The following is a 25,011-nucleotide window of genomic DNA, read 5'->3' on the forward strand; positions in this document are numbered from 1 at the left end:
ATCATTCCGTGGTTTATTAAGTTTTCAAATTTATACTGACTTTTTGATCACCCGGTATTTGACGACCAAAATTATCTTGCGATTTTCTCAGTAACGCTTGAGAAGTACACGCTACTGCTTACTGCGAGCAGGATAAGTAAATGCATTCAGAGTGCAGAAGCAGCCAGTGAGCGATACCGCACTTGGTTTCCGGTGTGTGCAGAAGCTGCCGCCGTGCCGGTGCGGCTGCATGGACGACCCGCCGCCGGACCCCGTGTGTCCCGGGAAGCCGCAGGCTGCTAAGGACATCGAGGACGAGCAGCTGCGGAAGCGCTGCCTGCTCAGCATCCAGCAGGTAGGCAGCCCAATGCATCGCCTCCACTCCGTCGGCACCCAGCTTCAAGGCTATAGGCTACATGACTGACGGGCTGGACTCACTCACAGCATATTTTACAGGACCCTCAAGATATCCCACGCAACTCAAAAACTGTCATAATACTCATCATCATCTTCCTTTCAAGGATTGGGCTGTTGCCAGGTCCGAAATCACAAACAAAATCATTCCCATATTTCTGAGGTCTTCCGATATCTCTTTTACCATTCGGCTTGTAGTTCAGGATCTTCTGTGACCTGCCATTCACATGAGGGGTTGTCTCCATTCTTCACAATATTTTTGAATTTTTTCATTCATGTTGAAATTATTTGATGCTGCTCTAATATTTTCATTCCTAGTCATGTCTCTTCTTGTGCAGCCCTTCGTTACCCTTAGGAACGTCATCTGTGCTGCTCGAATTTTATTTCATTTTATTTTTTTGGTGGTAACCCTGCTTTCACTTCGATTTGGATAACACGTGAACCACCATCAACTTACAGAATTTGATGATGGTCTCTTTTTGTACTTTATGGCCTAGTGTACTGCTAATGGTATCGCAGACAGCTTGGAATATTTGCATTTTATTTTCGGTATCAGAGCCAAAATCAAAGCTTATAGCACTGCCTAAATAAGAGATCTGTGAGACTTTCTCTAAAACTAAATTATCGGAAACAATTTTTGATCTCACTGGATATTTTCCTCAGAAGGCCATTATTTCCCTTTTATTACTAGAAATTTTAAAGTTGTATTTCTTGCATATTTAATTCAGCTGGTATACTAATCTTTGGAGGTCTTGTTTATTCTGTCCTCCCCGATTGCTGAGTGGTCAGCGCGGCGGAATGCCACACCAAGGGGCTCGGTTTCGGTTCCTGGCTGGGTCGGAAATTTTCTCCGCTCAGGGATTGGGTGTAATGTTGTCCTCATTATCATTTCATCATCAGTGTAAAGCAACGTGAAACCATCACTCTTACCACTTCCCTAGACGCTCATGCGGTGGACCTCTCTGACGAGGCCTCCCCCAAGCAATACCGGAGCACGCCAGATCTACGTGGTACAAAGTAGCGCAGAAGACCATACCGACCAACGAGAGGCTGGCCCTAGTCCGTATAAAGGAATCGCCCAACTGTGAAACCTGCAACGAAAAGGACACCATAGAACATCGATTCCTATGCAGGGCAAGCAGCAATATATGGGAGACAAGCAAATAAATGATAACTCACATAAACAGAAGCGACCCACTTAACATTCAAGTCACGGCACTCACCGTCCCTGGTGCGAAACCGTTTCCAAGACCAAAACGCACGACCACGATGTGGACACTCGCCATGACTGCACACGCAGTCATTGCCAAAAGGCAGTCAGACAGCGTGCAGTTCCTCATGGACTTATGGGAAGAGAACAAGAAGGCGCCGGCCGGTGTGGCCGTGCGGTTCTAGGCGCTTCAGTCTGAGACATTCCACAACTTCCTGGAGATCCCGCTGACCGCCGCCTTCAGGGACGCCCTGTCTGCCGCCACGTGACGTGTCCGCCGTCGCCCGCAGCCACCCCCCCCCCCCCCCCTCCTCCCCCCACCGCCCTCGTCGCCGTCACCGAACGCCCTCCCACATCCCAAAAACGCCAATACAATAGTGATACGTGTGTCGCAAAGTGTTAAAAAAAAGTGACAGTGAAAAGTGTTACAACACGTAAAAGTTTCCCATATCGTGCCAGCGTAACTCTTGCTTCGAGTGTTTTTCTGCCTTCCTCGTGTGCAGTCGAGAGGTGTGCCCAGCAGTGAGTACCTCCATATGATTATAGTTCTATCAATGCAACAAATTAGTGTTTCATGTGCTTATATATGCCTTTCCTTCCACCATGAATAGCTTCCTTCTCTCCATTACTCTCGCTCACCACCTGTATCAAACTAGCTCTACGATTGCACCGTCCACTGCTTCCTAGTGTATTGCTCTTCACTCAGTCTGAAAAAATTGTTTTAATAATTCGCTTTTTCATTTTATCATATTTTGTTTTCTGTGTTAAGATAGTTATTCACGAGTGTTCTCCTTTGGATACCACTTTGCTCAACAAATAACGAGTGACAGTTGATACATTCGTTGATACTTCTGTCAAGTTGATTCCATGTCTAATGTATATTCCACTACGGCCCAACGTAAAATGCCTCCCATTTTGGCTTTCCAACACTAGGTTTAATAAGAAAATAGTAAAAATACAACATTATTTTAAAATGGATAGAAAACATCCACTGCTCAAACCATATATATATATATATATATATATATATATATATATATATATATATATATATATATATATAATAACCCAACTAGTAATAGGTAAAAATTCTTAAAATAACTTTTATTAATCAATTATTCTGTGTAACTAACTACATCTTGCAATCAATGCTTTCTTCCACATTCCTCCTACCACATGTACAAATGTGGTGTATCAAGACTCAGAAAACGGTAAACTGAAATAATACACAGCGTAAGAAACTACTAACGAACTCAGTCTGACAGATACTGGAAAAATATAGAAAGACCAAAGGAAATAATTACCTGGACAATAACAGAAAAAATAAAAGCACAGAACGGATTGTCTTATCGGAAAAAGTAAAATGCAAACTGTATTTGTGAAACGAAAATTGTTATTTTGTAAATAAATGTTTATAAACGTTAAGAAAAACCTGATCTGTCGTAAGGCAGAACACAAAGTTTTCTGTTCATTCTTTTGAATGATAAAGATCTCATCTGCAAAGAAAGGTACATTCAGGTATTCCTCATTCGTTATCTTAATTCCATTGTTTATTTCACATTTAAACTTATGAAGAATGAAGTCGAAGTACATATTAAAAGGGGTAGGTGATAGTCTACACCAGGGGTTCCCAACGAAATTTTCTCGAGGACACCCTCATCGAGCATGATTGGTACTTTGTCGTATCACAGTATCAAGTGCCTAAAAAAGCCAAATTAAGACTCTAAGTGCCGAAAAAAGCCAAATTAAGACTCTATCTAATTCCAGTTTTGCGCTAGAGTGTGCTAGTCAGTTGGCTCTAGCAAGACGCTAGACGCAGAAGTTAGCGTTCGCTACAGCTCTGCTCATGCAGGAAGCGGCCAAAACAAAAAATCTGTTATCATACGAAATATATTTAATATATTTTTTATTCTAATAGCATCTTGCGAACCTCTGGGGTCCGCGGACCACCTTTTGGGAACCACTGGTCTACACCGTTGTGTAACACCTTGGTTAATAATTATTTTTCTAATCGATTTCTACGTGTGTTTATTGCAATGCGTGTATTTTTGTAAAGACTTTTCATTACGTCTCTTAGATGATAAGGATATCCGCATTCAAACATAATCTTCCATACGCTATCATGGCCCACGCTGTCGAAAGCCTTCTCAAGGTCGATATAGGCCATTTGGGTTTTTGTAGTAAATTGTCTGTGTTTTTCCATAATGTTTGTTATTACAAACACATTGTCTGTGCATGAAAGGCTTGATCCAAATCCATTTTGTTCTTCAGAGATAATAGCATCTATGATATTCTTCATAGGGTTATTGATTATCTTTGAGTATAGTTTGTAGCCAACATTAAAAGAACTGACGCCACGGTAATTTTTATAGTCATTACGTTCCCATTTCCTGAAAGGAGAAATCACTTCTACTGTATATCAAGGGTCTGGGATCCTGTTGTCCGTCCAACATACATTTATTAATTGTAAAAGTCTTTTATCTAGTGAGAACCCTCCATATGTAATTAGTTCTGCACTTACTCCATCTGTTCCAGTGGATTTTCTATTCTTCGTGTATTTCAAAGCCTCTTGTAGCTCCTGCACAGTAACTGGATCTACTATTTCGTTGTACATTCTTTTTCCAGTGTCATATTCGGCCTTCTATGTTCACCATAAGTCTGTATAATGAGTTATCCATTGTTCATGGGTATGATGTTCAGTGAGGCAGTGAATAGGTTAAATTTTATGCAAAGCTAAAAGGTGCAGCCAACCCATATTAACAACATTACATACAGTGTGATTTCGTGATGATGTTACAAACTTTCGGGGATGATGGTGAAGGGCTCTAAGACGCATAGCTTAAGAGCTATGTGCACTTTCCATCTTCTATACTGTAAATTAAGGCATTTCTGCTTCAAGCACTTTGGTTTCCAAATTTTTGGAGGAGTTAGTATGGATGAAAACATGGAAAAAATGTCCACTAAATCGGGGCTCTACAATGCATACCGCATACCTTAAGACCTTTGGGTACTTCTTCACACCCTCGGGGAAAAACAGATGAGTGGTTGCCATTATGGATTACGTTCGAGAAAACTGTTCCAGCTTCAGCTTCTTAGCTCAGTAGTTTCCTGGACTGACCTACGTCCCTTTCCTGTTAGGCTGTACAGGCTTGTCCCAGGAGCAATGGTCAGTATTCAGGGATATGACAGGAATTATCACTCGTCTTCCGTACTGTGAAACAAATCTCTTCTACCGCAAGCCCTTTGCTTTTCATATTTTGAGAGGTGGTGGTATGGACAAAAACAAGAAGAAATCCCGAGTAAGCATAGGCTCTAAAGTGCATACTGAGGTGAACACTTGTTCACATTGTTACTGTCAAGAAATTTCCAAAACTTTTCCAAAGTGTTCTTAAAAATGCTTCAACTTTTTTAGAAAGTTAATGAAAAACCTTCAGAGCCGCATTATCTGTATACAGCTTCCTTTATTAGGCAACAGAACCGGTTTCTCAACAACATTATACGTTCACTTTCAGGTGATAATAACTTTTGATGTCATAAGGATAGAGAGCATTTACGAAGTACTATCGTTCAAGTTTTAAATCATTAATTGCGTAACCTCTTAAAAGACTGACCATTGAATGGCTAAAGCTGGAATTTATACATTGCAAGGAGAACGTCGAAAGAGTCAAAACTAATGCTCCAGTAAAATACCAAGGCTTTTTTATGATAGACTCAAGGTCGAAAAAGCTGATTGCTTATCAAAGGTAGTCCTAAAATGAATTCCACATTGTAAGAGGAGTGGAGTTAGCACATGCTAGATCTCCGCCAGGTGGATAAAACCATAGTTCATGTAGATCACCCATGATACTGCTAGGAGAGTGGTACAGGAGCTACGAAACTTTAACGTGGTCACCCGGTGACAGCATCTTGCACAAGGCTATTGAGAATCCATGTTGTGTGGTATCCATTACAGTGGGTTGTTGCAGCAGTCGCGCTGTGGAAGAGGTCATGAGGTGTCCTAATACGAACACAATCGAACACTACTGAAAAAGTAATCACGTCTCTTAAGGAGTGCGTTTTAGTGGCCATGTGTACTATCCCTCCTCTCACATTCGTGAATATTGGCTGTTGCTCCTGGAACACTCTGCATACTGCAAAATTATTTTAGGGTATCTGTCTTGCGGCATTCTGTTTATGTTTAGTCGAGATCGCAATATGATTTCATGATTTTAGTTCTGGTGTCAATGAACGTCTTTAGATCTCCAAATACCTGACTCGATAAATTGTTCCTAAATGTAGACAACATTGTCTATGGAGAGCAGCGACCTGAAACTATATTTAGGTTAAAATGAACAGTCGAGATCTCAATAAAGATCTCGACTGTTCACTTTAACCTGAATAAAGCATCATCTCGCTGTTAAAAATGGTTCAAATGGCTCTGAGCACTATGGGACTTAACTTCTAAGGTCATCAGTCCCATAGAACTTAGAACTACTTGAACATAACTAACCTAAGGACATCACACATATCCATGCCCGAGGCCGGATTCGAACCTGCGACCGTAGCGGTCGCGCGGTTTCAGACTGTGGCGCCTAGAACCCCTCGGCCACCCTGGCCTGCATCTCGCTGCTCTCCATAGACAATGTTGTCTAAATATATGGATTCTCTTTACGTGTTCTTTCCATTTCTGCTTTTTTCTGTTACTGTAAATATTTTAAGCTCATTCTAATACCTTCGTTTCTTAATCCGGGTTCTAGTTTACATCCTTTAGCTGATCTGCGGATTTCCATTTCTGACGCCAATATTTGATTTATGTCTTCCTTGTTTGCTATCGAAGCCTCATATCCCTAAAGAAGCAATAGAACAGTAGCGTTTTACAGAATTTCAGTTGCATTATTTCAGTTGCATTTCTGTACTTGTCTATTCGTTTAATGTTTTTTTTACATTGTTTCGCAGAAACTCTGAAATTTTAGTGTCTTATTAATTACATCTTTATAATAATCAAAAGAAATTTCGCAGCCCTGGTATCTAAAATGGATTACTTAGGCGATTATTTTGTTTCCTATCAGTATATCTGATCGCACTTGTTGCATTCCCGGGATGCCATTACTTCTGGCTTTCCCACTGATATTTTAAAATTATAATTTTCACCAATTTGGTTTAAATTAAAAACATTTCGGTGCAGTTCTTTTCCTGATGTAGCTATTATAGTCTGGCCGTCAGATTACAGTAATGTTATTATATAATAGTCGTTATTTAGTTTTATTCCTTAATTTTTTGTGTTCTCATTCCACTGTTCAATTATGTCATTTGTATATAAACTGAATAAAATTGGCGAAAGAGAGCGACGTTGTTTAACTCCTTGGTTAGTTATAACGCAATTTTTGCTTATTTTATTCCTTGTTTTTATTACAAATTTAGCTTCACTGCTTAAGCTTTTTATGGGCTTTACGGAGTGTCGCGGAATTCCATTTTCTTGTAATATGGACCAAATATCTGTCCTGTTTAATCTGTCAAACGCGTTGACATACATAGTAGATAAAAAGTATGTGCATATCATTATTTAATTCCCTTCTTTCATTTATCAGCATCTTTAAAGTGAATAGCTTGCCGCTGTTGTCGAGCGGTTCTAGGCGCTTCAGTTCGGAACCACGCGGCTGCTACGGTCGCAGGTTCGAGTCCTGTCTTGGGCATGGATGTGTGTGATGCCCTTAGGTTAGTTAGGTTTAAGTAGGTCTAAGTCTTGGGGACTGACGACCTTAGATGTTAAGTCCCATAGTGCTTAGAGCCATTTGAGCCATTTTTTAAAGTGAATATATTTTCAATCGCTGCTCTTCCAACATTGTTTTACGCCGTAATCCCAAGTGTCAATCAAAGAGCAAACGATTAACTCCTCATCTTTTCACATTACGTTTCGTGCTGAGACAATACACGACCAGCACTACCTGAATAACTTACGCCTGATCATCTTCACTGTTTGTAGAATCTCTCTGAGACCACTGCCTCGTAACTGCAATTATAAAATGAACAAACGGCAAGGTAATTTGGAACTGCATCGGTGAATCTAAAAGTGCTCGAGATTCTCTTATGCACAGGAAGTCTTAGGTTTAGTTTAGCAATGTCCACACCGGACGCGCCGCACCGAGCACAAACGTGCGCCGCAGAGCAGCTCAGAACTGCACGGAATGGAGCAGAATGTTCGTAGGTGCGCAGCAATGTGTGCACGCGTGTTAATAAAAAGTGGATAATGAGAATGATCGGTCCAAATAGATACGCGGACGAACGCATTTCGTCAGATGTATCGACACTGCGCGGAGCTTGTTTGTTATTGCGCAGAGCGGCGCGTTTTGTTGGCCACACCCAGCGCGCTGCGCTACGCCGAACCTCTTTTGTTGCTTTTGTGCGACGCGGTGCAGCACGGCGCGGCTGGTGTGGGCGCGTCTTTACGTTGCGCCCTTCCTCCGTAGAGAGGTCTCACCACTACACACTGTTGGCCTTACCACTTCCCTTGACGAGGCTGTTCATGTCCGTGAGAATCTGGATAGCGGGACATGGTGGAAATCTATAGCACAAAATGAAGGGGACGTTCCAGCTGCGTCACAAGCGGTCACCAGCGAGCCGGTTTCTGGCGACTAACTGAACTTAACAGCCACACATTAAAGGATTCATATGTACGCAGGTCTACGACAGATATTATAGTATGTAAACATGATGTGTGCTGAAGACTACCCGTTTATATACAGTTACTATACAGCAAAGACTGTAACATTCATAATGAGCGTTAAAAAGTCACAAAACAATTAATGGAAATCTCAAATCAGACGATGAGGTAGAGTATATGTTCTAATAAAAGAAACTTTGCGCGTAACGGCGTTAGAGATGAACAGCTGCTGACAAGGGAAGACCCCCACCTGTAATAGTTAATGCTGCATAAAATGATTTTAAAATCAGGAGACTTATCTCGCATCCGCCCATTAACGTTATTTATCTGTTACTAGTTGAGTACCTGTCTTTGCCCAGGTAAGTATTTATTCCAACTATATTAGTTCATCTCCTTCCCCCTCTGTCTGTCCATCCTCTCTGCCCTCCTCGCTGGCCATCTCCTTCTCTCCGCTCGTTCTGTCCAACTCCTCCACCTTCCATTCTCTGTCCATCTCCTTCTGACCCTTTCTGTGTCCACGTGTTCATCCCCACTCTCCCTGTCTGTATGCTCCTCCCCCCTCTGTCCATCTGCTGCTTCCCGCTATATCCATCTCCTTCTCCATCGTCTGAGTCCTTCTTCTCCTGACACCTCTACCTTCTCTTCACCCCCTCAATCTCCTTCTCCCCCACTTCTCTATTCATTTGCTCCTTCCCCCTCTCTTTGTCCATTTCCTCCTCGCTTTCTCTGTCTATTTTCCCCTCCCCACCTCTCAGTCCACTTCCTCCTCTCTCCTCTCTATGTGCATCTCCTTCTCTTCCCTTTATCTATCAATTCCCCTTCCACCTCTCTCTGTACATCTACCCCCCCCCCCCCCCATATCTTGGTCCTTGTCCTCCTTTCCCCTCTCGATGTGGCCATCTCTCCCACCCCCTCTTCCCTCTCCACGTTGCCACCCCCACCCCAGTGATTTCTGTTTCTTACTCCCACAGTACTTTTTCCATATAGTAAATTTAATGTGTGTCATTAAATGATCCAAGGGTTTAGGAAGATAATTTTACCTTTGGATTTGCCCGCATACACTCATGCCAAGTATATTTTGATACACACTTCAAAAAAAGTTTTGCATCACCTGTACAGAAAATTGGAATAGAGATCAATATAAACATCATTCCACCCTCATCATCGCTCATGAAAACCACACATTGCGTGTTGTAGCACCATACAGCGAGACCTTCAGAGGTGGTGGTTCAGATTGTTGTACACACCGGTAACTCTAACACCCAGTAGCACGTCCTCTTGCATTGATACATGCTTGTATTCGTCGTGGCATACTATTCACAAGTTTATCAAGGCACTGTTAGTCCAAATTGTCCCACTCCTCAACGGCGATTCGTCGTACATCCGTCAGTGTGGTTGGTGGGTCATGTCGTCCATAAACAGCCCTTTTCAATCTATCGCAGGCAAGTTCGATAGGGTTCATGTCTGGAGAACGTGCTGGCCACTCTGGTCGAACGATGTCGTTGTCCTGAAGGAAATCATTCACAAGATGTGCACGACAGGGGCACGAACTGTCGTAAATGTTGACGAATGCCTCGCACTATCGGTCGCAGCACAGCATTCACGTATCGTACAGTCGTTACGGCGCCTTCCATGACCACCAGCGGCGTACGTCGGCCTCATATAATGCCACCCAAAACAGCATGGAACCTCCACCTTGCTGCGCTCGCCAGACAGTGTGTCTAACTCGTTCAGCCTGATCGGGTTGCCTCCAAACAGGTCTCCCACGATTGTCTGGTTGAAGGCTTATGCGACACTCGTCACTGAAGAGAACGTGATGCCAATCCTGAGCGGTCCATTTGGCATGTTGTTGGGCCCATTTGTACCGCGCTGCATGGTGTCGTGGTTGCGAAGATGGACATCGCTATGGACGTCGGGAGTGGAGTTGCGCATCATGCAGCCTATTGCACACAGTTTGAATCGTAACACGACGTCCTGTGGCTGCACGAAAAGCATTATTCAACGTGGTGGCGTTGCCGTCAGGGTTCCTCCGAACCATAATCCGTAGGTAGCGGTCATCCACTGCAGTAGTAGCGCTTGGGCGGCCTGAGCGAGGCATGTTATCGATAGTTCCTGTCCCTCTGTGTCTCCTCCATGGCCGAAGAACATCGGTTTGGTTCACTCCAAGACGCCTGGACACCTCCCTTGTTGAGAGCCGTTCCTGGCGCAAAGTAATAATGCAGACGCGATCGAACCGCGGTATTGACCGTCTAGGCATGGTTGAACTACAGACAACATGAGCCGTATACCTCCTTCCTGATGGAATAACTGGAACTGATCGTCTGTCGGACCCCCTCCGTTTAATAGGGGCTTCTCATGCATGGTTTTTTATATCTTTGAGCGGGTTTAGTGACATCTCTGAACAGTCAAAGGGACTGTGTCTGTGATACAGTATTCACAGTGAGCGTCTATCTTCAGGAGTTCTGGGAACTGGGGTGATGCAATTTTTTTTTTGATATGCGTATATTTCACGCATCTCGCATATCTCACCTGTATCTCTAGCGAATTTCGACCTGCAGTTTGTTTCCCCGCAGCTGAATGTTTACGACGTCATATCTTCTGAACTAAGCGTCTCACAATGATGCAATTTTGTAGGTGCATTCAGCGGCATATGTGGATGCTGTCTAGTTCGAATCAAAATCGAATTCACACCGAAAGAAATCCGTCAGAAATAAAACACATAGAGAAGTTTGACACGAAAAACATAATAGAATCCAACATAAAGCAGGGAAGGGAAAGACAACAAGCAAATATGGGTGGAATTCCACAAAAATTGCAGATAAAAAGCAAAAGAACTGATAGTACCCACGGTGAGGCTCAGAACGAAATGATGCACTAGAAGGATGCAAAAAGATCTTCCAGAAATACAACAGTAAAAAGTTCTTAGAAAACCTATATCCTATTAACGTGCCCAGACAACAGATTGCAAAACTCACTAGGCAAACCAAGAGAACCTGCATGAAGGGGCAACTGGACGCTATAGAGGAAAATTTCCGCAACCATACCACGAGAGAATTCTACAGGAGTTTCGCAATGAAGGTCCGTGGATACACATCTCAAAACATATTTTTCAGAAAACAAGATGAAAAATTCACATTAACAATCAAGACAATTGTCAGACAGTGGCACGTTATTTCTCTGATCTCCGCAACGGCCTTGAACCTGAAACAAGATTCGGAACACAGGATTGCACCCCCACTCACCCAGAGTCAATCCCACCAACATCTGAAGATGTGCACTTAAATTAAAAAAGAACAAGATATCCAGTGAAGACGACATCATTGCAGAACTACTAAAGAACCTCGGACCAAAGACTTTACAGGAACTTACTCAAGTAATAACCACCATTTGGAAAACATAAAAACTTCTTGACGACCGGAAATGTGCACTTATCCATCCGCTGCACAAGAAGGGTGATAGGACGAATGTGAACAACTACAGAGGAATATCCCCAATACAAGTCACCTACAAAGTTTTCTCATCGATCTGACTCTAGAGAATACAAGAACAGTTAGAACACGAAATTGGTGCATAGCAGGCAGGTTTCCGCCACGGTCGTTCATGCACAGAACAGATTCTCAATCTGAAAACAGTTCCAAAAGACAAGGCTATCAGGGATACTCCAGTAATTTGTACTTTCAAAGATTTCAAGAAAGCGCACGGCTCTATTCACCGACAAACCTTGTACAACGTCTTAGAAGAACAGGGACCTGACCCAAAAACACTATGACTAATCAGACAGACATTGGATGACACAATATAGAAAGTTAAATTCATGGGTGAAATCTCTGATCCCTTTATGATCAAAACTGGAGTATGCCAATACGACGGATTATTCCCATTACTGTTCAACCTATAGTTAAATTCATGGGTGAAATCTCTGATCCCTTTATGATCAAAACTGGAGTATGCCAATGCGACGGATTATTCCCATTACTGTTCAACCTATTCCTGGACAAATCAATGGGAAAAAGAACTGAAAATCCAAGGACAGTGGAAACCAACACGACTAGGACGATCCTGGGACAAGATAGATATCTCAAACCTAGCTTTCGCAGACGATCTGGTCATACTCTCGGATTCCAAAGCAACAGCAACAAAACAACAAATAGAAATACTAAAAGGAACGTGGAGTAAAAGTTGGCCTGCAAATATGTTTCCAGACGTCTGAATTCTTTTGTGCAAAATTAAACATACAAAAATTAGATACAAAATACAGCAAGATAAACAATTACACGTTTCAAATGTCTAGGTGAAGGCTTCGAACATACAGGAGGAGAAAAAATCTCACGGAAGACTCGACTACAAAAAATGAAGAGAGCTTACGGCAAAATATTAAAAAAAAATAAACTCCTCCCGAACAGGCCTCAGAAAGGCCAACGGTGCCGACATACTCAGCTGATAGGTGTCGCTGGATGCGGATATGGAGGGGCATTTGGCCATCACACTGCTGTCGCAGACGTTGTCATAGTTTTCGTGACTGGAACCGGTATTTCTTAATAAAGTAGCTCCTCAAAAATGGCTCTGAGCACTATGGGACTTAACATCTTAGGTCATCAGTCCCCTAGAACTACTTAACTCGAACTAACCTAAGGACAGCACACAACACCCAGCCATCACGAGGCAGAGAAAATCCCTGACCCCGCCGGGAATCGAACCCGGGAACCCGGGGGTGGGAAGCGAGAACGCTACCGCACGACCACGAGATGCGGGCAAAGTAGCTCCTCAATTGGCCTCACAAGGGCTGAGTGTACCTCGCTTGGCAACAGCGCTCGGCAGACCGAACGGTCACTCATCCAAGTGTTAGCCAAGCCTGCCGCCTCTTGACTTCGGTGATCTGACGGGAGCCGCTGTTACCACTGGCAGCAAGACCACTGGCACGTCAAAATACAAGGCATGCAGTGAGGTGACAAAAGTCACGGGATACCTCCTAACATCATGTCGAACCTCCTTTTTCCCAGCATAGTACAGAAACTTGACGTGGCAGGGACTCAGCAAATCATTGGTAGACCACTGCAGAAATGTAATGAGCCATGCTGCCGGTATAGCCGTCGGTAACTGCGAAAGTTTTCCGGTACACGATTTTGGGCACGAACTGCCTTCTAGATTATGGCCTAGAAATTTTCCATGGGATTCATGTCAGGCTATCTGGATTGGCCAGACAATTCGCAAGAATTGTCCAGATCGTTTTTCAATCCAATCACGAACTATTGTGGCTCGGTGACATGGCGCATCTTCATCCATAAAAATTCCATCATTGTTTGGGAACATGAACTCCATGAATTACTGCAGATGGTCTCTAAGTAGCCGAATATAGCCATTTCCAGTCAATGGTCGGCTCAGTTGGACCAGAGGACCCAGTCTATTACATGTAAACACAGCCCACACCATTATGAAGTCACTACCAGCTTGCACGGTGCCTTATTGACAACTTGGGCCATAGCGTCATGGGGTCTGCACCACAGTCAAATCCTCACGTTGGCTTTTACCAACTGAAATCGGAACTGACCAGAGCGCGGTTTTACAGTCGTCTGGGGTCCAACCGATATGGTCACCAGCCCAGGAGAGACGGGACAGGCGATGTCGTGCTGTTAGCAAAGCCACTCCCGTCGGTCGTCTGCTCCCATAGCCCATTAGCGCTAAATTTGCCGCACTGTCCTAACGCATTCGATCGTCCTAAGTTCCACATTGATTACTGCTGTTATTTTACAGTGTTGCTTGTCTGTTAGCACTGACAACTCTACGCAAACGCCGCTGGTCTGTCTTTAACTGAAGGCTGTCAGCCACTGCGTTGTCCGTGGTGAGAGGTAATGCCTGAAATATGGTATTCTCGGCACACTCTTGACAATGTGGGTCTTGGCATACTGAATTCCCTAACAATTTACGAAATGGAATGTCCTATGCGTCTAGCTCCAACTACGATTGCACATTCAGAGTTTGTTAACTCCCGTCGTGTGGCCATAATCGTGTCGGACACATGTGCACATGAATCACCCAGCTCTGCCATTGTACTGTCCTTTTATACCTTGTGTACGCGATACTACCGCCATCTATATATGTGCATATCGCTATATCATGATTCTTGTCACTTCAGTGTAGATAATAACAAATGCCTGTCCGTTCAAACAAAGATCAGACACTACAACACAATAATGAAGCCTGAAATACTATATGTAAGTGAAACACTATCACTCCATGCGAAAAGCAACATGGAAAGCATACTGAAGGAAGAACGCAAAATTATTAGAAAAATTCTCATCCGAAAGATGACAGAAAAGGGATACAGACTGCGCTCTAGGAAAACCACAGAAAAGAAGTAAAACCTAGCAGGTGGTGTCAGCAGGTCACATCCAATGAGTCACCAGCAGAATTCTGACATACATACAGGGAGTCAAGTCAACAGTATCATGGACCATGCAAGTCACTGTTGACCTGGAAAAAGGACAAATTGATCCAATAGATACTGAAGACAGAAACACAAACAGAGACAAGATACACAAGCGAAATATGAGGCCAGAGACCGAAATCCCCAAGAAACCTGTTACAAAGTAGACTGAAGACAGAAAGAGTCTCTGTGGAGAAGAAATGAGAGAATCGTGGAAGATAAGAAAGAATGCTGAAAAGAGGCAGAGTGCTGCCTGTTATCCCGCAGTATCTAGACGCAAAATATCTTACACAAATACTCATGAATAGCTGAATTAAAGATGACTGCTGAACTTGAACGACACAGAGAGGCCGGCCGGAGTGGCCAAGCGGTTCTAGGCGCTACAGTCTGGAACCACGCGACCGCTACAGTCGCAGGTTCGTTAGTTAGGTTAAAGTAGTTCTAAGTTCTAGGGGACTGATGACCTCAGAAGTTAAGTCCCATAGTGGTCAGAGCCATTTGAACCATTTTTGACACAGAGAGAGAGAGAAAGAGAGAGAGATAGTGATAGCACTGGGCCTTGGGTAAGTCAGGCCTGTGATATTAGTGTATTTAACCGCAATCATATTGTGGGTGCCCAACGTACAGAACACTTGGCTTCGGACAGCACACACTATCTACAAGAAAGCCAGTAGAAATAATACACAAAATGTTCAAAACTGTAAAATTTTACACTTCACAAAACAAATAAATGGGTTTAAGACATCCATTCAGTCCGTTGTTGACCAGTCTGGTGTGGGAGTCGAAAATAACAAAACCAAAGCCGAAGTTTTAAATTTCAATTTCAAGAAATCGTTCACATAGCATAATCGTACAAACATATCGTCATTTGGTCATCGGACAGACTCCCGTATGGATGACGTAGTAATAAGCATAACTCGCGTATAGAAACACCTGAAAGATATGAAAGAAAATAGGTCACTAGGTCTGGATGGAATCCCAGTTCAGTTTTACAAAAAGTACGCCGCGGCATTGGCCCCTTACCTTGCTTGCATTTATTGTGAATCTCTCGCCGAGTGCAAAGTCCCAAGCGACTGGAAAAAAGTGCAGATGACTCCAGCAGCCTATATAAGAAAGGTAAAAGAACGGACCCGCAAAATTACAGACCAATATCCCTAACTTTCATTTGCTGCAGTATCCTTGAACATATTCTCATTTCGAGTATAATAAACTTTCTTGAGACTGAGAAGCTTATGACCACGAATCAGGATGGTTCTAGAAAGCATCGCTTGTTTGAAACTCAGCCTGCCCTCTTTTCATGTGATGTACTGAGTACTATGAATGAAGGGTAACAGGCAGATTCGATATTTCTAGATTTCCGGAAAGCATTTGACACGGTGCCTCATTGCAGGCTGTTAAAAATGGTTCAAATGGCTCTGAGCACTATGGGACTTAATATCTGAGGTCATCAGTCCCCTAGAACTTAGGACTATTTAAACCTAACTAACCTAAGGACATCACACACATCCATGCCCGAGGCAGGATTCGAACCTGCGACCGTAACAGTCTCGCGGTTCCGGGCTGAGCAGGCTGTTAATGAAGGTACGAGCATATGGAGTAAATTCACAGATATGTGAGTGACTCAAAGACTTCTTAAATAGTAGAATCCACTACGTTGTCCTCGATAGCGAGTGTTCTTCAGAGGTAAGAGTATCATTAGGAGTGCCCCAGGGAAGTGTGATAGGACCGCTGTACCTCTCTACACACATAAATGATTTGGCGGACAGGGTGGGCAGCAGTCTGCGGTTGTTTGCTGATGATTCCGTAGTTATGGCAAGGTGTCGAAGTTGAGTGACTACAGAAAGACACCAGACAAATTAGGCAAAATTTCCAGTTGGTGTTATGATTGGCAGCTTGCCCTAAATGTGGAAAAACGTAAGTCAACGCGGATGAATAGGAAGAACAAACCTGCAAATTTCTTATATAGTATTACTGGTGCCCAGCTTGACACAGTCAAGTCGTTTGAATATCTGGGCGTAGCGTTGCAAAGTGATTTGAGATGGAACGAACATGTTAGAACTGTGGTAGGGAAGGTGAATGGTCGACTTCGGTTTATTGAGAGAATTTTAGGAAAGAGTGGTTCACCTATAAAGCAGACCGCGTATAGGACTCTGGTGCGACCTATTCTTGAATACTGATCGATTGTTTGGGATCCGTACCTGGTCGGATCGAAGGAAGACATCGAAGCAATTCAGAGGCGGGCTGCTGGATTTGTTACCGGTAGGTTCGAACAACCGTAAGCGTTACGGAGATGCTTCGGGAAATCAAATTGGAATCTCTGGAGGGAAGGCGACGTGCTTTTCGAGAAACACTATGTGAAAATTTAGAGAACCGGCATTTGAAGCTGATTACCGAACGGTTTTACAGCCGCCAACATACATTGCGCATAAGGACCACGAAGCTAAGATACGAGAAATAAGGGCTCATACGGGCCAAACAGATACTCGTTTCTCCCTCGCTCTATCTGCGAGTGGAACAGGAAAGGAAATGACAAGGGGTAGTAGAGAGTAGCCTTGCGGAGTGTCTATGTAGATGTAGATCCATTTGTTCTGGAATTTTTAGAACATATTCTGAGCTCAGCTATAGTAAGGTATCTCGAACAGAATCACCTCAGAGCATATGAAACCCAGGTTGCGCTTTTCTCAAAAGACATCTTGAAACCAATGAATCAAGGCAGTGAGGTAGATATAGTATTTGTTGAGTTCCGAAAAGTATTTGACTCAGTAGCACACTTCGGCTTATTATTGAAAGTACGATCATGTGGGATACCAATCGAAATATGTGACTGGATTGGGAGTACTCATAATGTTATCATGTATGTAGATTTATCGGCAGATGTAGAAGTGTGCCGCAGGGAAGCGTGTTAGCTGTTCATCTGGTATGTTAACGACCTTGCAGACAGTATTAGTAGCAACTCCACACTTATAGCAGATGATGCCGTTATCTGTAACGAAAAGCTGCCCGATATAATCTCCACAAATATTCAGTGAGATCTTGATTAGATTTCGAAGTGCAAGAATTGGCAACTTGGGTTAAATGTTCAAAATTGTAAAATTTTACGGTTTACTACAGTACCAACGAGTCACAGTTGAAGTCGGTCCGCTCATACAAATACCAGGCTGTAACAATTTGTATGGGTAATTTTGTAAGTGAAATGATCACATTGTCTCACAAGGAAATGGTCCAGTCAGGCGTGTCACAACAAGCCCTGAAATTTTTTTATATAGGAAGAACACACCGAAAGAAAGCCCCTGTCAAAAATTTTACCTGGTAAGACGCTCTGCAAGTTTTTTTAAAAAATGTTGAAAACTACCAAATTCGTAGCTCGCCAGGCAGCTGAGAATTGTACTACTCTGCCGGAGCTGTAGCGGACTGCGCTTGTGCAACGTATCAGGCACATATGCTTGGTTGATGGTGTAACAGATAACATGATGATTGTAATTCGTAAAGCGAATTACAGTTTTCGATGACAGTTTCTCTGAAACAACTGTCCACAGTTACAGTTCATTCAAATTTGCAATTCATCTAATATCCGTAACAATTGCTAATTGCTTTTGTGGCAGCATAAGTGTTGACATTTGAGATAAAACTGAGCTAACACGTCGAACACCATATGACCGCTGGTGGGCATTTTGAAATATCTCTGCCAGCCCAGTCGCTAATCCGTGGTCATTCGGCGTGTCGTACTTCAAGCCTGTTTGTAGCCTGTGGGCATGTTTTGTATGTTTTAACCATACACCAGAGATTTTTGTGGTGCCAATGAACGACAAAATCATACGCGGACTGGGCAGAATGTATGTACTGACATTGAGTTTTGATGATCAAGAATAGAAAACGTATTGTGACATGTTATATTATTATTTTTTTTATTTTCGTTTCATGAATGCTGTGTAGAAGGTTACAGAAATGCTCGTGAAACAAATTGTACAAAAGCAGAGCATTTACAATAGGCAGCTGTAGAAGTGATGAAATGGAAGACAATTGTCTTGTACCATTTGACAGTTCTTCTTACGTATGGGTGTATGAGGCCATCTGGTCGAAGAGGTCGATAAAAGCCTTTTCTGTATTATAGTCGATGACCTTAAAACTTACTTGTTTGTTGAGTCACCATGTTTCGCATTAAGCGTTAGAACGTCTCGTTTATCCTTCCATATTAAGACTACCGTTTTGTCTCCAGTCAGTTGGGCTATAACGACCATTTTTATTCAGTTTGACTACATCAGGGGGTTTATTCGTTCGATTTGCACGTACCATGCCTTCCAAGTGCGCTGGATTAGTCTTTTAGACAGTGAAACACCAGTGTACCCGTTGTCCGTATAGAGTGTTCTGTTACTATCTGTGAGTCCACCCAGTAATTATGTTACTACCCTCGTGGCAACAGATATGCCGTCTGCTCTTTCTTTGCCAACAAGTCTTTAAATGACCTAGTGTAACTTCCACTAACAGAAAGCTTGAAAACCTTAATCCCATATTATGTCTTTTGTTAGGGATATATTGCTGAAAATAAATACGTCCACGAAATGGTACGCTGCTTTCCTGTATTTTGAATTTCTCCCCCAGAATATCCTAAAGTTGTGAGATTTTGAAAAGCCTGTCTTCTGGATCTCTTTCTGGTTCTTTATTTGATAAATGGAACATCGAAGGTAACAACTTAAATCTTTTACGACTCGTTATTTTTGGAGTCTCAAATAGCAATATAACATTACCGGCTATAAAGTGTTCAAAATAAAGATAGGAGGTAGTCCTTGAAGCTTTTGCACTCCATCTCGATGAATATCAGTGTTTGGAGAAGAGAAAGCAAAATGAATTCTGTCCCTTGCTACAGGTTCCCATTTGTTCCAGTCTGAAAGACTCACAAGAGGGACGTCATCGTTAGATTCATAATCGGTTATGTTTATCATCATCATCCTCAGAACTTGAACTGGGACCGTCAGCAGGCGAAACATTCCGGTCTCAAACAGAAGCATCGGAAAAGCGTGTGGCATCATTTCCAGAAAGAATAGTCTGCATTTCAGCGATTTCTACATCTGAGACACCTCTGCTAGCCATTTTAGTTTAAAATCCGAAGTGAAATAAATCTGTTAAGCTAAAAAACAAAATTCCCAGTTGTGGTCATTTGGTTCCACGATGCAAAATTACTTCCATGGGCCCCGTGACCACAGGTGTACATCTAACCAAATACATAAAAAATATAAAATAACAAGGTTAGACTAACAAAGGATGTAACATATGATTAAAAATAATCTGTTCAAATGAAGAAAGGGATTTAAGTGTTTGGTCCCACATACCCAGTAACCGAATGCAATAAGGCGTTCAACTTGTTAATCTTAATTTTGTTTTAATGCTTTATGTTAAGCAGTGTATAAACCCGGTTTTTGTCCGTAAAATCTGTGTAAAAGGAAGAAATACCTACACGAAGTACACTCCAAAATGAAACGCGCAGAGCTGTCAAAGAAAAACTATCCGGAAGACTTACTGCACAGGGTGGCCACAAAGCCGCGTTACCTCCCATTAACAACCAACGTAAACCACAAACTTGAATAAATAACATGAACAGCAGCTCTTTAGAGGTGTTCTCTTGAGATATGAACCATTTAGAGGTGCTCGTGAGAGGCAGTGCACAGTTACCAAATGTTTCAAATGGCTCTGTGCACTATGGGACTTAACATCTGAGGTCATCAGCTCCCTAGAACTTAAAACTACTTAAACCTATCGAACTTAAGGACATCACACACATCCAAGCCCGAGCCAGGGTTCGAACCTGCGACCGTAGTAGTCGCGCCGTTCCAGACTGACGCCTAGAACCGCTCGGCCACATCGGCCGGCGCACAATTACCGATGGAATCTTCGAGACTGGGCCCTCTGAATCGCAGTTGAAATGAACACTGCTAATTTCAAGCCTTCTTCGACCTGGTTAAGCAGATTCAAGAACTTATACAGTGCAGGAAGTTCCAAAACAACGAAGTTTATTTCAAGTAAAAGCGTAGAGGAAATGCCATTACTTCGTAGCTGAAACGAAGCTGGCTGTTATCCTCAAATCCGCTGTATCTGATGCCGATCAGTGAGGTTTGGTGAAAGAACTGACAGTAAACCACACTTTATTATTTCGAGGCAACAAAAAACACTGTGTTGTACAGTCGATTAATGCTGTGGTATCTTCATATATAGCTATGACAGTGAAAAGAATGAGTGGATTACTGTTTCTGCAAATTTATATCTGTCTTCAGCGACCTCAATGCATTTCAGGACCAAAAATTTAAAAAAGGACTGTTTAATGGCAAAAATCTTATAATCGACCTGTCAAAAGCTGGAAAAATAGGAAAGAATAATGTTTAACATTTCAGTTCGAATAGTTTCTAATCAACTGCAGAAATTAATTCATTGCTTTCATTGGAGTCTTGACGTGGACATAACTATATCTGTTTCTTTCAGAAGGAAGCCGTAAAGACTGTTGCTATAATTCAGATTCCACCCGGAACAACCAATGTGACTTCAAACGAATTTTTACGGCCGTGGAAAGTATTTTTAAGGAAATTATCGGACGATGTACTCGTAGTTTCCGATTGCTCCGTGTCATTTGTGGTTTATCAGGAGAACAATATTCTTAAATTTCAATCATTTATGCATTATTAGTTTGCATCAGCACTATTTACAAATCGTTTTATGTACGCTCGGTATGCAGGACAATAAGAACCTGGATCATTTCTTATTTTAACACAATTCTATATAAATAAAACTAGTAATTACTATGACGTGCCTGAAAGCATTAAATTTCCTTTCGTTATGTGTGCCTGGTATAAGGAAAATATTTGTTTTCGTCATTCAAATGACACTTTGCTATTTGTGACGAAAATGCGTAATAGACAAGGAACTGTTTGATTGTTATTAAAATGTACATTATTCAAAAATAATCTTAAGAACAGTGCTACAGGAGATGTTATAAAATGATATATGTGTAAGAAATATTTCATTTCAGTAAATTATAGTCACAAATGATAGAAGTCGTCTGTTATATTGCCTTGATGTACCTTCATCTGCTAGCCACCTTTGTAAGAATTACATATGCAAGAGTTTAGCTTTTGCTGCGAACCGCCTCGTATTCAAAACACTAATGGCGCGTGACATTTTTTGTATGGTTTAGATGCTTCAAATTCGCTAGTGTCGCTACGTGGCACTACACACACTTATCACAGCCGATCGCGCGCCAGGCGGGACTGGCTATACAAACTGCTGTCATACACGGGTCTTTGTGCGACAAAAACAAGTAACTTCAGGAATTTTTAAAAAATACTTGCAGTGCGTCTTAGTAGCTAAAATTTTGACAGTGAATTTCTTTCGTCGTATTTTTCTTCCACAAAAAATTTCAGGGTGCGTTTCGACATGTCGGATTGGACCATTCTCTTATCAGTCATAGAGAAAACAAAAGACAGATTTCAGTACACTGGTAAAATAATACGAAAATGCAATCAAAAGGAGATACTAACAAAACACTTGTGCGACACATCTTAGGATATCGCTCAAATGTCTGGGACCCATATCAAAGAGGATTAATATGGGATTTTGAACGTATGCAAATAAGGACAGCGCGAATGGTCACAGGTCTGTTTCACCTGTGGATGAGCTTCATGAAGATGATAAAAAAACTGTATTGCAGACGCTTGAAGTTAGCCTCAAACTATCCTGAGAAAGCATATTTATACAAATTTTCAACAACTAACTTTAAATGATTAATCTAGGAAAAAAGTACAACCCCCTACATATCACTCCCATAGAGGTCAAGCAAACAAGATTAGGCTGATTGCAATGGACACAGAGGCTTGTAAGCAGTAATCATTCCCGCACTCCATACGTGAGTGGAAATGGAAGAAGCCCTAATAACTGGTGCAGTGGGACATATCCTCAGTCATGCAGTTTACGGCGCTTTGCAGAGTACAGATGTAGACACAGACTTTCGAGATCGTCCAGGGTAGACCTAAAAATATTTGTGGCCTGTACAGTTTTTAATCAGTGCTAACATTTTTTCGCCGAGGCAGCGAGACTTTTAATGTGCGAGAATTCGACTGCTTAGGAAAATAGTGTGCCGTACGTAAACCGAGTGACGTGGCGCGGAGGCTAGCACACTGTACTCTTATCCGCCCTGCCAACCATATGTACGTTTTCCGAGATTTCCCTAAATCGCTTGAGGCTAAGTCTGAGATGGTTCCCTTGAAAAGGACGCTGCCATTTCCCCTCCCTATCCTCCCCCAATCCGAGATTGTGCTCTGTTCCATATAAACTCTCCTCAACGACGCGTTAATCCCAAATCTTCCTGCCTTCCTTAGGTTTTTCCAGAACTAAACATCATGCGTTACAGTTCAGCGGAACCGTGACGGGTTCGGTGAACACCTGCCAAAGGGAACATACAGAAAGAGATAGAATCCGGCAGTTGGTGGGGAATCTACTGTAATTGTTCCTCACATTTCTAGGACGTTAATAATGTGTTCTTCTTTTCAGGAAATAGAACTGAGCAGACACGAGCAAAAGCTATGGAAACTGAAGATGGAATTGGAGCGCTTCGTATCTTCCTGGGCGAGTCGAGAACCAGCTGATATTCCAAAGGTGAACTGTGACACTGCTGATATTACAAAAGACTATGAACTTGACTTCATTGGTTTTTTAATCTAAGTGTATCCAGTAACATTTGTCGGGTATTTAATGAGGATGATATTTCCTCCCCCCTCCCTCCCCCTATACGCAGATTGCGCAAAGAGGACAATCTACACTGAGGAATCAACGTGAGACTAAATGTCACCTGGCAGAGTTTTGGGCACCAACGCGATAAGGAAAATACGAGGGTGTGCTGAAAAGTAATGCCTCCGAATTTTTTATCTGAAATTTCTTAAGGCTTTTTAGATAAATCAAACGTTATTAACATTTTACATATTTATTCTTTATATCTACATATTTATTTCTCAACACAGTCACGTTGGTGATAAACAACACATTTCTCCCAGCGAGTCCCAGTTTGTTGATACTGCCACTGTAGAATGCTTGAAGTTGTTAATGGAGCCATAGCCTCTCCTCTGCTTCCACCGTTGATCACTATCAAAGTGAAGTCCTCGAAGGTGTTCTTTAAATTTTGAAAATACACTACTGGCCATTGACATTGCCACACCACGAAGATGACGTGCTACAGACGTGAAATTTAACCGACAGGAAGAAGATGCTGTGATATGCAAATGATTAACTTTTCAGAGCATTCACAAAAGGTTGGCGCCGGTGGCGACACCTACAACGTGCTGACATGAGGAAAGTTTCCAACCGATTTCTCATACACAAACAGCAGTTGACCGGCGTTGCCTGGTGGAACGTTGTTGTGATGCCTCGTGTAAGGAGGAGACTGCGTACCATCACGTTTCCAACTTTGATAAAGGTCGGATTGTAACCTAACGCGATTGCGGTTTATTGTATCGCGACATTGCCGCTCGCGTTGGTCGAGATCCAATGACTGTTAGCAGAATATGGAATCGGTGGGTTCAGGAGGGTAATACGGAACGCCGTGCTGGATCCCAACGGCCTCGTATCAATAGCAGTCGAGATGACAGGCATCTTATCCGCATGGCTGTAACTGATCGTGCAGCCACGTCTCGATCCCTGAGTCAACAGATGGGGACGTTTGCAAGACAACAACCATCTGCACGAACAGTTCGACGACGTTTGCAGCAGCATGGACTATCAGCTCGGAGACCATGGCTGCGGTTACCCTAGAAGCTGCATCACAGACAGGAGCGCCTGCGATGGTGTACTCAACGACGAACCTGCGTGCACGAATGGCAAAACGTCATCTTTTCGGATGAATCCAGGTTATGTTTACAGCATCATGATGGTCGCATCCGTGTTTGGCGACATCGCGGTGAACGCACATTGGAAGCGTCTATTCGTCACCGCCATACTGGCGTATCACCTGGCGTGATGGTATGGGGTGCCATTGGTTACGCGTCTCGGTCACCTCTTGTTCGCATTGACGGCACTTTGAACATTGGACGTTACATTTCAGATGTGTTACGACCCGTGGCTCTACCCTTCATTCGATCCCTGCGAAACCATACATTTCAGCAGGATAATGCACGACCGCATGTTGCAGGTCCTGTACGGACCTTTATAGATACAGAAAATGTTCGACTGCTGCCCTGGCCACCACATTCTCCAGATCTCTCACCAATTGAAATCGTCTGGTGAATGGTGGACGAGCAACTGGCTCTTGATGAACTGTGGTATCGTGTTGAAGCTGTACCTGTGTGTACCTGTACACGCCATCCAAGCTCT

At 42.7% G+C, this 25,011-nt stretch overlaps 1 protein-coding gene across 1 annotated transcript in view; it reads left to right on the forward strand.

Moving 5' to 3' along the window:
• LOC126482099 (uncharacterized) overlaps positions 1–25,011 on the forward strand; it is a 122,344-nt gene that overhangs the window by 36,734 nt on the left and 60,599 nt on the right. The window contains exons 3-4 of the mRNA XM_050106075.1: positions 203–334; positions 23,200–23,304. Of these exons, the coding sequence (XP_049962032.1) occupies positions 203–334; positions 23,200–23,304 (237 nt within the window). The remainder of the gene's footprint in view (positions 1–202; positions 335–23,199; positions 23,305–25,011) is intronic.

This window comes from Schistocerca serialis, chromosome 5 (assembly GCF_023864345.2).
Source record: "Schistocerca serialis cubense isolate TAMUIC-IGC-003099 chromosome 5, iqSchSeri2.2, whole genome shotgun sequence".
NCBI classification, from domain to species: domain Eukaryota; kingdom Metazoa; phylum Arthropoda; class Insecta; order Orthoptera; family Acrididae; genus Schistocerca; species Schistocerca serialis.